The sequence below is a fragment of the Salmo salar genome, chromosome 13 (genome assembly GCF_965601325.2).
Source record: "Salmo salar chromosome 13, fSalSal1, whole genome shotgun sequence".
Taxonomy (NCBI): domain Eukaryota; kingdom Metazoa; phylum Chordata; class Actinopteri; order Salmoniformes; family Salmonidae; genus Salmo; species Salmo salar.
Genome location: NC_138303.1, coordinates 94,194,255 through 94,208,863, shown reverse-complemented (window position 1 = coordinate 94,208,863; position 14,609 = coordinate 94,194,255). Strand labels below are relative to the sequence as shown.

Here is a 14,609-nt window from a genome sequence, read left to right as displayed (position 1 = left end):
TTTTTTACTTTACTGTTGCCTTGGTTATAGTTGCAGGTTAGTGCCCACCTTTTGGATGGAGAGGGATAGACTGACTTAGGGCTGTCCTCTCTAAACACTGAGTGGATACTGAGGCAATTCTGCTGCATAGTTAAATAAAGGTGAAATAAAACAATCTGAAGTACAGTACCACACAGAGTAATTTATTCTGCCCCGAATCATCTCTCATCCAATTACCAGAGAGATAAATATTGTAAAAGCAATCACGGAGTGCCATTGGTCCCATCCCTTGTTTGGTACAACATCAATGTTTTGCCCTGAGCCCTCAAGATTGGCTAGGTGTTCCATAAACACTACAAACACCGAATGCTAACTCATCTTCAAAGAATGTCTCACTCCTTAAGTCCACAGATTACAGCCCTGTCAGCGGCACAAAGACATGCCACCCACAGTGACGGGCTCATGTGTCAACACACAGGCCTCTGCTGGTTTCAAACCCACCACGCTCATAATTCCCTCATCTATCATTTCAATACCATTGGCAGTGGCACAAAAGGCATAGTTACGGTGGTTCAAATGAACCAATGAGCGGAGGGCTGCTAGGTCAAACTTGGACTGAAGTGGTTAAGCTCTCTGGGACATGTGGGACGCTAGCGTCCCACCCGCGGGACACACTATTCAACAGCCAGTGAAATAGCAGGGCGGCAAATTCAAAACAATAAAAATCTCATAATTCATATTTCTCAAACATATACAACTATTATATCCCATTTTAAAGATACACTTCTCGTTAATCCAACCACATTGTCCGATTTCAAAAAGGCTTTACGGCGAAAGCATAACATTAGATTATGTTAGGACGGCGCCTAAACAAGAAAAACCACACAGCCATTTTCCAAGCAAGGAGAGGCGTCACAAAAACCAGAAATACAGCTAAAATGAATCACTAACCTTTGATGATCTGCATCAGATGACACTCCCAGGACTCAATGTTACACAATACATGTATGTTTTGCTCGATAAAGTTCATATTTATATCCAAAAACCCCATTTTACATTGGCGCGTGATGTTCAGAAAATGTATTGCCTCCAAAACTACCGGTGAATGAGCACATCAATTTACAAAAATACTCATCATAAACGTTGATCAAATTTACAACAGTTATTGAAATAATTATAGATACACTTCTCCTTAATGCAACCGCTGTGTCAGATTTCAAAATAGCTTTACGGCGAAAGCACATTGTTCAATATTCTGAGTACAGAGCTCAGCCATCAAGGCAAGCTATACAGTTACCCGCCAAGTTCTGGAGTCAACAAAACTCAGAATTAGTATTATAAATCTTCACTTACCTTTGCTGATCTTTGTCGGAATGCACTCCCAGGACTCCCACTTCCAAAAGAAATGTTTGTTTTGTTCGATAAACTCCATATTTATGTCGAAATACCTCTGTTTTGTTCGCGTGTTCAGATCACTAATCCAAAGGCATAATGCGCGAGCGCAAAACCCGAGACGAAAAGTCAAATAGTTCCATTACCGTTCGTAGAAACATGTCAAACGATGTTTACAATCAATCCTTAGGGTCTTTTTAACATAAATCTTCGATAATATTCCAACCGGACAATAGCGTATTCATTACAGAGGAAAAAGAAGGAACGGCACGCCTGTGTGACTGCGCAGTAAACAACTCGTTGGTCCCAGGCTTGAGACAGCTCTTATTCTCTCCCCAGTAACAGTAGAAGCATGAAACAAGGTTCTAAAGACTGTTGACATCTAGTGGAAGCCTTAGGAAGTGCAAAATGACCCCACAGACACTGTAGTTTGGAAAGGCAATCAATTGAAAAACTACAAACCACTTCCTGGTTGGATTTTTTTCTCAGGTTTTTGCCTGCCATATGAGTTCTGTTATACTCACAGACATCATTCAAACAGTTTTAGAAACTTCAGAGTGTTTTCTATCCAAATCTACTAATAATATGCATATCCTACCTTCTGGGCCCGAGTAGCAGGCAGTTTAATTTGGACACGTTATTCATCTGAATTTTCCAAATACTGCCCCCTGTCACCAAGAAGTTAACCAGGTAGGCTAGTTGATTTGATGCTGGTGCGTTGATGAAAAATGCTGATGATGCCTTGAAGAGATTTCTATAATTAAGCAAGAAGGCCCGAGGGAGTGTGCTATATGGCCAATATATACCACGGCTAAGGGCTGCTGTTAGGCGCAAAGCAGAGTGCCTGGACACAGCCCTTAGCCATGGTATATTGGCCATATACCACAAACACACGAGGTGCCTTATTGCTATTATAAACTGGTTACCAATGTAATTAGAGCAGTAAAAATAAATGTTTTGTCATACCCGTGGAATACTGATATACCACGGCTGTCAACCAATCAGCATTCAGGGTTCAAACCACCCAGTTTATAATAGATAACCACCCAGTTTATAGTTAGAAATTGAACGAGATCTTAAGCACTTACAAATTCATAACGTGGTACGTATTGGAATTCGTAACGTATCATACAAATTGCAGGATTTGATTTGTTGCAGGATGTAACGCATCATAAAAAATGTATGAAGTTGTACACAATTGTACAGAATATTGGGGGACCAGTTTTGGCTCATGAGCGCTACTTTCAAAACTACTGGCTGAAATGATACAAAACCTTGAATGCGTCTTTAATGTAGAGCAGTTTAGTGTTTTCAGTTGAAACAGAGTTTATAGCTGTCGAATGGTCATTCTTTTGCCTTGTTTTGAGCATAAGGTAGTTAAAGGCAGCTCAATCTTGACTCATTCCAGGCAGGGTCCTGTTCTGCAAAATCTGTATTTAATGTTGGACAAGTTCAGTCAGTAACTTCTCATTTCAAATTGTTTTCTCCATACTGAGATACTTGATAGTCATGCAGGATCACAGGGTTGTCTAGAGGTTGCGTAGACATCGTTTTAACACTCCCAGATGTCCTTGTTTTCTATACCACTGGTGTATAGTGATACATAAATAACTAGTGTTTTGCTGTATTGTAGTTCTCTGTGGAATTCACCCTGGCTGCTGCTGGCACTGCTGCGGTGCTGTTCCCTTGGCTCCACTGGAAGATGCTTGGATGGATAAAACACTCCACCTCTCCTCCTCCCTCCATTTTAAACACCCAACTTATTTTCTTTATGAGATTTTGTAGATTGAATCATTTTGACAGTTGGAGGCTCATTGTGGGCCTGAAATGAAATGAACTACCAAATCAATTCCAAACGGGAACAACAATTGAGCGCTCCCCATATTTCACAATATAAACTGTGATGGTGTGTTGCTTGTACGGCTGAAGTGTCTCTTCAAATGGGTTTTGAAGTGTTTTTTTGGTTTCGATTTTTGTATATATATTTTTTTTTCTGCTCCCTTTGTCGCCACTCGCTTCCTTATGTGTGCTGTGGCAGTGATTTTCACTGACTACAGAGTAATCTAGGTTAATTTCAGCACTTTTGCTTTTCATGTCAGGAATTCCATAAAAGTGTCGTTCAGAGGGGTGGTGGTAATTTCTGCCAGGTGATTTATTGCTTTTAAATGGAGTGCCTTTTCCGCCTGTCCTTTGTTGCTGTGAGTTAAGCAGCCATGAAATTGCCTGAATAATCGTGTTTAAATCCAATCTTGGTTTGTCCCCTCAGCTTTCCCGTACACCATTCAATAGCGCACCCTGTGGAGTGTGCCCTGACTTCTCCTCACAGTTTAACCTCCAGTCAATACAGGTCCGTAAGAGGATTTAGACCAGCTGAATTTCTTACTTTACAGGTAGGTAGCCTTGGATGATTTCAAAGCTACACTCGTGGCCAAAAATATTGGCACCCTTCTACTTTTTTCAAATAATGCACCATTTCTTTCAGAAAACTGTTGAAATTAAAGTACACTGCTCCAAAAAATAAAGGGAACACTTAAACAACACAATGTAACTCCAAGTCAATCACACTTCTGTGAAATCAAACTGTCCAGTTAGGAAGCAACACTGATTGACAATAAATTTCACATGCTGTTGTGCAAATGGAATAGACAACAGGTGGAAATTATAGGCAATTAGCAAGACAAGCCCAATAAAGGAGTGGTTCTGCAGGTGGGGACCAGTCATGGTGTGGGGTGGCATTTCTTTGAGGGGCCGCACAGCCCTCCATGTGCTCGCCAGAGGTAGCCTGACTGCCATTAGGTACCGAGATGAGATCCTCAGACCCCTTGTGAGACCATATGCTGGTGCGGTTGGCCCTGGGTTCCTCCTAATGCAAGACAATGCTAGACCTCATGTGGCTGGAGTGTGTCAGCAGTTCCTGCAAGAGGAAGGCATTGATGCTATGGACTGGCCCGCCCGTTCCCCAGACCTGAATCCAATTGAGCACATCTGGGACATCATGTCTCGCTCCATCCACCAACGCCACGTTGCACCACAGACTGTCCAGGAGTTGGCGGATGCTTTAGTCCAGGTCTGGGAGGAGATCCCTCAGGAGACCATCCGCCACCTCATCAGGAGCATGCCCAGGCATTGTAGGGAGGTCATACAGGCACGTGGAGGCCACACACACTACTGAGCCTCATTTTGACTTGTTTTAAGGACATTACATCAAAGTTGGATCAGCCTGTAGTGTGGTTTTCCACTTTAATTTTGAGTATGACTCCAAATCCAGACCTCCATGGGTTGATAAATTGGATTTCCATTGATTATTTTTGTGTGATTTTGTTGTCAGCACATTCAACTATGTAAAGAAAAAAGTATTTAATAAGATTATTTCTTTCATTCAGATCTAGGATGTGTTGTTTAAGTGTTCCCTTTATTTTTTTGAGCAGTATATTTTGGTGTCCACATATGCATGTCTTTGGTTTGCAGTTGACCAAAAAAAAAAAAAATCGGAATGATTTACTAAATGTTTATTCCACAAGAAATCCTAAAATGGCCCGGACAATATTATTTAATATATAATTAATATGATTTCAAGCTGCTGATTCTCCTTTACTGATGTCTCTTATGACTGAAAATAACTTCTGGACATCAGAACTGGATTACTCACCACGAACTGGAAGAAGCTTTTTCCTTTAACAAGTCCGACGAGAAAGATATCCTGTTCTCCCGGGAACAGGCCCACATCCCCGTCATTTGCGTGATGAAAAGACGGAGGAAAAGAGGACACAGATCAGACTGCCTTCTGAGAATCCATAGGTGAGCGAGTAAACTCCCACTGCCATCAATTCTACTTGCTAACATGCAATCATTGGAAAATAGAATGTATGCCCTACGATTATCCTACCAACGGGACATTAAGAACTGTAATATCTTATGTTTCACCGAGTTGTGGCTGAACGACAACACAGACAATATAGAGCTGAAGGGATTTTCAATGCACCGGCAGAACAGAGAAGCTACGTCTGCTAAGACAAGGGGTGGGGGTATGTGTCTTTTTTGTCAATAACAGCTGGTGCGCGATGTCTAATTTTAAAGTCTCGAGGTATTGCTCTACCAAGCGTTCTCATCTACATTATTCATAGCCGTCTATTTACCACCACAGACCGACGCTGGCACTAAGACCGCATTCAACCAACTCTATAAGGCCATAAGCAAACAGGAAAATGCTCACCCAGAAGCGGCGCTCCTAGTGGCCGGGGACTTTAATGCAGGCAAACATAAATCAGTTTTACCAAATTCTTACCTGCATGACACGTGCAACCAGAGAAAAAAACTCTAGACCACCTGTTCTCCACACAGAGATGCATTCAAAGCTCTCCCCCGCCCTCTATTTGGCAAATCTGACCATAATTATATCCTCCTGATTCCTGCTTAAAATCAAAAACTGAAGCAGGAAGTACCAGTGACTCGATCAATGTGGAAGTGGTCAGATGACGTGGATGCACAGACTGGAATATGTTCCGGGATTCATCCAATGGCATTGAGGCGTATACCGCCTCAGTCATTGGCTTCATCAATAAGTGCATCAACGACGATGTCGTCCCCACAGTGACCGTACATACATGTCCCAACCAGAAGCCATGGATTCCAGGCAACATCCGCATCGAGCTAAAAGCTAGAGCTGCTGCTTTCAAGGAGCGGGACACTAATCTGGACGCCTATAAGAAATCTTGCTATGCCCTCAGACGAACCATCAAACAAGCATAGGGTCAATACAGAATTAAGATTGAATCCTATTACACCGGCTCTGACGCTCGTCGAATGTGGCAGGGCTTGAAAACTATTATGGACTACAAAGGGAAACCCAGATGCGAGCTGCCCAGTGACGCGATCCTACCAGACGAGCTAAATGCCTTTTATGCTCGCTTCGAGGCAAGCAGCACTGACACATGCACGGGAAAAACTGCTTTTCTGGATGACTGTGTGATCACGCTGTCGGTAGCCGATGTGAGCAAGACCTTTTAAACAGGTCAACATTCACAAAGCCGTAGGGCCAGGTGGATTACAGGACGTGTACTCAAAGCATGCGTCGACCAACTGGCAAGTGTCTTCACTGACTGACTGAGTCTGTAATACCTACATGTTTCAAGCAGTCCACCATAGTCCCTGTGTCCAAGGAAGCGAAGGTAACTTGCCTCCATGATTACCGCGTCGTAGCACTCACGTCGGTAGCCATGAAGTGCTTTGAAAGGCTGGTCATTGCTCACATCAACAGCATCCTCCCGGATACCCTAGACCCACTCCAATTCGCATACCGCCCCAACAGATCCACAGATGACGCAATCTCAATCTCACTCCACACTGCCCTTTCCCACCTGGACAAAAGGAACACCTATGTGAGAATGCTGTTCATTGACTACAGCTCAGCATTCAACACCATAGTGCCCACGAAGCTCTTCACTAAGCTAAGGACACTGGGACTAAACACCTCCCTCTGCAACAAGATCCTGGACTTCCTGACCGGCTGCCCCTGTTGGTAAGGGTAGGCAACAACACGTCTGCCACGCTGATCCTCAACACTGGGGCCCCTCAGGGGTGTGTACTTAGTCCCCTCATGTACTCCCTGTTCACCCATGAATGCGTGGCCAAACACGACTCCAACACCATTAAGTTTGCTAACGACACAACAGTGGTAGGCCTGATCACCGACAACGATGGGACAGCCTATAAGGAGGAGGTCAGAGACCTGGCAACCTATCCCTCAATGTGAGCAAGACAAAGGAGCTGATCGTGGAATACAGAAAAAAGCGGACCGAACAGGTCCCCATTAACATCGACGGGGCTGTAGTACAGCGGGTCGAGAGTTTCAAGTTCCTTGGTGTCCACATCACCAACAAACTTCCAAGCTTCCTGCAATCCAGTCAGAGGAAAGCCCATAAAATTGTCAGACTCCAGTCACCCAAGTCATTTACTTTAGTTTATTTTGTAAATATTTTCTTAAATCTTTTTGAGGTAAACTGTTGGTTAAGGGCTTGGAAGTAAACATTTCATAGTAAGGTCTACACTTGTTGTATTCGGCGCATGTGACAGTTTGATTTGAATTGAATGTATGTAAAAATCGCATTCAACCAGTTTGAGTAGAGAAAAGGACTCATTCACCTGTTTTTGTGTCGCTGTGTGTACTGCAATGAGCATGGAGAAAATGAGATCAGACACAAGATTGCCCATGCATGGCTACAATCTCAAGGACACAAGTCTATCTCCAGAGACCTAGATGTTCCTTTTTCCACCATACGTAATGTTATCAAGAAGTTAAGGCCCATGCCAGTGTAGCCAACTTCCCTGGACGTGGCCGCAAGAGAGCACTTGATGGAAGATTGCAGCGAAGGATTGTTGGAATGGTGGAGAAAGCACCTCGATCAACTGCCACACAGATTCAAGCTGACTTTCAGACACAAGGTGCGACTGTTTCAACTCGCACCATCCGTCGCCAACTCAATGAAAGGGTAGGAGACCCAAGACGACCCCACTGCTGACAGAGAGAAATAAGGCCTAACTGAAATTTGCCACAGCACACATGAACATGGCAAAATCCTTCTGGATGAATGTCCTGTAGACAGATGAGACCAAATTGTTTTGTAAAGCGCACAATCTCTGTTTACAGAAAACAACAAAATGAAGCCTTCAATGAAAAGAACACCTTCCCTACAGTCAAACACGGAGGTTCAGTGATGTTTTGGGTTTACTTTGCTTCCTCTGGCACTGGGTCTCTGTCGAAGGTTTGATCAGCAGGACAATGACCCCAAACACACTTCAAAAAGCACCCAGGAATGGTTCAAGACAAAATGCTGGACTGTTCTGAAGTGGCCAGCAATGAGTCCATATCTGAATTGCATTAAAAACTTGTGGAGAGATCTGTAAACAGCAGTTGGTAGTAGGTACCCTTCAAATCTGGGAGAACTGGAGCAGTTTACACAAGAGGAGTGGGCCAAACTGCAGTACAGAGGTGCAGGAAGCTCATCGATGGCTATAGGAAGTGCTTGATTGCAGTTATTTTGACCGAAGGCTGTGCTACCAAATATTAAGTCTAGGGTGTCAATTTTGTTTGCCATTTCTGTTTCTTTTCTGATTTTAAATGGATACATTAAGTTCTGAATCAGTATTAACAGTGAAATAAAGAATTGTAGAGACCAAATACTTTGGTCAATTTCAATTTATTGTTAGGGAAAATTGTGAGTTACTTGAAAAAAGTGCAAGGGTTCCAATATTTTTGGCCACAATGACTATCTTCATATTCAAGTCTCATTAGACATGGTTGGATGTGAGCTACATGGTAAAACTTGTTCACCAATGACATTTTTAAAGATGTAATCGTGAGATGAAAAGGAATAAAAATATATTTTTTCTCATCATATTTTATATTGTCTTTCAGGCTTTGAGAAACCACAACATTAGGATTGGGTTTAGATCGTGCCTACAGTAGAAACGGGGAACACGCAGTACAGCGGTCATTCCTTAACCTCTAACGTAACAGCCACTTGATGCCTGTGGCGCGATTTTCAAAACCTTAAAAATCCTATTACTTCAATTTCTCAAACATATGACTATTTTACAGCTATTTAAAGACAAGACTCTCGTTAATCTAACCACACTGTCCGATTTCAAAAAGGCTTTACAACGAAAGCAAAACATTAGATTATGTCAGCAGAGTACCAAGCCAGAAATAATCAGACACCCATTTTTCAAGCCAGCATATAATGTCACCAAAACCCAGAAGACAGCTAAATGCAGCACTCACCTTTGATGATCTTCATCAGATGACAACCCTAGGACATTATGTTATACAATACATGCATGTTTTGTTCAATCAAGTTCATATTTATATCAAAAACCAGCTTTTTACATTAGCATGTGACGTTCAGAACTAGCATACCCCCCGCAAACTTCCGGGGAATTCGCTAACATTTTACTAAATTACTCACGATAAACGTTCACAAAAAGCATAACAATTATTTTAAGAATTATAGATACAGACCTCCTCTATGCACTCGATATGTCCGATTTTAAAATAGCTTTTTGGTGAAAGCACATTTTGCAATATTCTAAGTACATAGCCCAGGCATCACGGGCTCGCTATTTAGACACCCGGCAAGTTTAGCACTCACCATAATCATATTTACTATTATAAAAGTTTGATTACCTTTTGTTGTCTTCGTCAGAATGCACACCCAGGACTGCTACTTCAATAACAAATGTTGGTTTGGTCCAAAATAATCCATCGTTATATCCGAATAGCGGCGTTTTGTTCGTGCGTTCCAGACACTATCCGAAATGGTAAAGAAGTGTCGCGCGCATGGCGCAATTCGTGACAATAAAATTCTAAATATTCCATTACCGTACTTCGAAGCATGTCAACCGCTGTTTAAAATCAATTTTTACGCCATTTTTCTCGTAGAAAAGCGATAATATTCCGACAGGGAATCTCCTTTTCGGCAAACAGAGGAAAAAATCACAAAGGCGGGGGCAGTCGGGTCACGCGCATAAGCCCAGAGTCCCTTGATCGGCCACTTGAGAAAGGCGATAATGTGTTTCAGCCTGGGGCTGGAATGACGACATTCTGTTTTTTCCCGGGCTCTGAGCGCCTATGGACGACGTGGGAAGTGTCACGTTAGAGCAGAGATCCTTAGTAAAAGATAGAGATGGAAAAGAAGTTCAAGAAATGGTCAGACAGGCCACTTCCTGTAAAGGAATCTCTCAGGTTTTGACCTGCCATTTGAGTTCTGTTATACTCACAGACACCATTCAAACAGTTTTAGAAACTTTAGGGTGTTTTCTATCCATATGTAATAAGTATATGCATATTCTAGTTACTGGGTAGGAGTGGTAACCAGATTAAATCGGGTATGTTTTTTATCCAGCCGTGTCAATACTGCCCCCTAGCCCTAACAGGTTAACATCCAGCCTCATCCACTCCAGCTTTCAACTCGGCACATCAGACGCTAGTTTCATGGCCAAATGTCACCAAATGAATCCCACTTGAGCCGGTGCGACAAAATTGGCTTTCCTTCTGTACCCGGCTCCCTCCTGCTCTTCTCCCTGATTTCCCAGGGTAATCCAATTCTGGGTTGAAATAAGTCAGAATTTATTTCATAAAGCGCTGATCAAACAGTGCCGGAGGTGTCTCTCTCCCAATAATGTGTTTAAAAGAGATGCAGATGTCAACGGTTCATCTTCCTAAAGGGAGGGAGGTGAAACTGGAGAGTGTGAAAGGGAAATGGAGGAGAAGTTACAATAAGTGTGTTTTTATTGGGCTATTCCTCTTGTCTTTGGTCCTTGGACATTGTTCTCTGTTCTGACACGCTTTATCTGTTGGAATATTTATCACAAGGAGTGTTTTGGCCTATATGGATAGGTCAATTAATATACTGATTTTCTTTATTTTAGTCTCAGCTGGCAGGTATCATCAAGCCTGCTCTTGTACTTTATAACCAGGCACTTTGTGTAAACTAGATCTTAAGGAAGGATAGGCTAACCATTTTTTTCTTTGTTTGTGTTGCAGGTGAGCTGTCCTCCATGAATGGCCCTCGATATCCATCCCCTGCAGAGCTGGATGCCTTTGCCCAGAAGACGGCCAGCAGCCCCCTGTCCATCAAGATCTTCCCATCCAACATCAGAGTGCCGCAGCACAAACAGCTGAACAGGACTGTCAACGGCCTGGACACCACATGCACCCAGCACTACAGTCCCTACTCAGGAGGCTACCAGGGCCTACTGGGTGTTGTAAAGGCCACCGTTTCCGTCGTCAAAGGCGTGCTGAAAAACTCTGAGGGCAAGAGGACTAAACATTCCCCCGCCCAAACTGCAGCTGCACCATACAACCCTCTCAGTAACAACAGACACGGGCAACAGAAGAGCTACCACATGGGCTCCTGCAAGCCTCCTGACGGGCCCAAAATGGCTGTTCCCTCTAATATCATTGTTGCTGCCTCTGTCATCCCCACCCCAGTAGGACAGACACTGGCCTCTCAGTCGGACCTGGATGTCCAGAGCCTGCTGAGGCAGATGAACAGACACTCCCACAGCCAGGCCCTGCAGCACGGGGGAGAAGCCCAGCCAAGCCCCTCACGCCAGGCTGTGGCTGCTGTGGCCTGCTCAGACTCTGGCTTTACCTGGGGAGTGGTGCCCCAGAGCAGCCTAGCATACTCCGGGGCTGTGCTGCCCACCCAGAGCGCAGACATGGCCCAGGCTGGCTACCTGGAGAGAGTGGACTATAGCATGTGGCAGCACCAACAACAACAGCAGCACTACCAACAGGGGGCACTAGGGATGTACAACAATGCTCGGATGGGCAGCGGGGGAGGGGCCGTAGTCAGCCGCTCTCCAGAGACCTGTCTCCCTTTGGCCTGCTCAGCGCAGCTCTCCTATAGGTGCCATCCCCTCAGTGCAGGCACTAACGGGGCAGGAGCAGGGATTGGGCAGGACCGGGTTAGCTCCTCCCCTCTGAACTGTGCTGCTATGCATGGGGAGTTCTCTGTGGGCCAGTACTTCGCCCCTCCCTGGAACAGTGTTCTGGTCACCCCGGACAGTGACTGTTACAACCCTCAGGAGCTGGTGCCTGGTTCCTCTATGGGCCGGGCCAGAGACATGGGGCTCTCCCAACCCCAACCCCACCCTCACCCTCACCCAAACCATCACCCCAACCACCAGCTCCACCCTCACCACCATCCTCACCCCCAGGTCTACGCCACAGACCAAAGCTTGGGCCTCTGTTGTGGGCTGCCCAGCACCAGCCTGTGCCACGCTTCTGTGCTGAGCAGCAGCCTGCAGTCTCTGGAGTGCCTGATCAGTGAGCTCCACCCGCCCTGCATCAAGGAGAGCATGCTGGGACGGGGCTACGAGGCGGTGGGGATGCCAAGGCTACTAGACCAGACCCTACAGCACACCCACGTCCAGCTGCCTGTGTTCAGATAAGACAGGATGTGTCCACACAGGGCACTCAGACTGAAATATTGTGTAAAACAGGAACTCCATGGATGCAGGTGTGTAATTTTGAAGAGACCACCTCAGAATGAGAAACGTACTGTACCTTTTCATTTAGCGTGTGTGTTGTATTGGTACAGGGCTATGTGCTTTGGAATTGACCAAGTGTTGTAAACCTTAAAAGGGTAATGATAATCATGACTGACCTGCAGGGTCATCTTATTTGACGTCTTAATGTTTTCATTACGGAGGATTTGTTGATCAATCAGAGAATCAGTTCACATCTGCCACATTTGTTCCTCAGAATGTGTTTTGAAGCTTGTTTTTTTTTCTCCATCTGTCCACTGTTTAATTTTTAAACCATTTAAGAATGTTGTCATTTGAGGTAAGGTGAAAAGGTGATGCGCAGGCACTCCTCCTAATGACCTTTACAAAGTGCAAAAAAAATACAACTGGAAAATGGTATATACTTAGGGTATACAAGGGCCCAACTCCAGGCCTCCAGACTGTCAGCTTGTTTTTATTGAACCCTTACACTTAACTGACCAATAAAGGTCACTGACTATAATGCACTGCTGTAAGAATGGCAAAAATGGGTCGATTGAGACATGGGGAAATGTCAGGGAACCGTTTTTATTTTCAAAAGAAACTTAATCTTGAATATTTTTGTATTTTTGTTTGGTTGTGCCTATGTTGGCTGCTAATGGAGGATAATGTCTTTTATATAATGATTGACCTCTGTTTTTGTTGTCTTCTCTACAATTATGACTGTCTGTTACCACGCTGTTGCTAGGCCTCATGTCACAGGCAAGAGATCTGCTAGCCATCACGTTAATGTTTGATGGGATGACAGACTTACCATGTTTTACCCAAAACAGTACTGGGACATTGGGGACGGGATGTGTCATTTGATTCTCTGATTTGTTCACATTTTGCTCTTGGCTTTGGTTGACATTCATCATTTAGGTCATCAATCACAAAAATACTACCTTAATCAACAGGAGTCCCTCCAATAGTTTTCCGGAGACAGGAGAAATGTGTTTTCAAACTGAAGGCATGACTATCAAATTGAAGTATTCCATGGTAGATCATTGGTTTACAAATGAGTCGAGTTCACTGGAGAGGTGTCCCTTACTGATCACTGGAGAACAGGCTTTTCTTACAGTATAATTCACTGCTTTTCTGTCAATGTTTTCTTTCTGAAAATAAGATGTTTCTTTGTAGTGGTCTATCTGATGCCTGAGAAGTATGGCTATATAAAGAAGCTCTTTATGTCAGCACTGTCAAATATGACTTTTCTTTTCAACCAGTCAGTCAGGATTCTGTTGGTTGACAATGTACATAACTGACTCAATGATTATGAAGTGCAATTACAATATTTAACAGGTATTTAACTCTACAAACATGTTGAAATGACTACATTTACATGAGTACATGCATAGCCCTAGACTCCCATACCCAGTCTCCTATTCTTAATTAAGATTGTCAAATAAATATTTTTTTTTCTTCTAATCCCAGCACTTTATTTTTGTTTGTAGGTGCACAAGTTGAAACACTACAGGTAAAAAAAGCAGTAAGACTCAACTGCATTCAGAAAATACAAAGAAGCAAAAATGTTAATTCCAAGTGGTCCGAAGTTGAATCTGTTTATTTAATTATGCTAGGGTGCGTTTCATATCTATTACGAGAGAAAGAACATGGGGGAGAGATTGTAGAAAGATCCAACACAAACATTCTGTTTCTCTGAGCCTCTTTGGGTCCTCTAAATATACTCTAGGCTTAGTACAGTGACCCAAGGGTCAGAGGCTAATCAGCTTTGTGACCTATCTGCTAACAACAGCTCACATCTCTGAACACGTACTAGATCTCAATGTTCTGTACATGTCTTTATCCACACAACACCCTTAACACTTTCATCTGTAATCCAGAATGGACGAGAGTAGGAAAGAAGATCGCTAGGCAGCACTATGCTTCCACTGCATATAGAAAGAGGTTGTTGGACTGAAGCTGGCCACTAAGGTTCCATCACTGACAGATGCTACTATGACTACTACCTTACTTACTGCCTTACTTACTACCTTACTGTACCAGTCAAAAGTTTTGACCCACCTCCTCATTCAAGGGTTTTTCTTTATTTTTACTATTTTCTACATCGTAGAATAATAGTGAAGACATAAACTATGAAATAACACATATGGAATCATGTAGTAACCAAAGAAGTGTAGCAAATCAAAATATTTTATATTTGAGATTCTTGAAAGTAGCCACCCTTTGCC

The 14,609-nt window shown here is 43.5% G+C and overlaps 1 protein-coding gene across 2 annotated transcripts in view; it reads left to right on the top strand.

Annotated features, from left to right (window-relative positions):
- LOC106568249 (protein FAM222A) overlaps positions 1-13,845 on the top strand; it is a 36,568-nt gene extending 22,723 nt beyond the window's left edge. For both annotated transcript variants that reach the window (XM_045692424.2, XM_014138420.3), the window contains exon 3: positions 10,913-13,845. In XM_045692424.2, coding sequence (XP_045548380.1) covers positions 10,913-12,324 — 1,412 coding nt within the window. In that variant the 3' untranslated portion in view covers positions 12,325-13,845. The remainder of the gene's footprint in view (positions 1-10,912) is intronic.
- Positions 13,846-14,609: the final 764 nt, after the last annotated feature.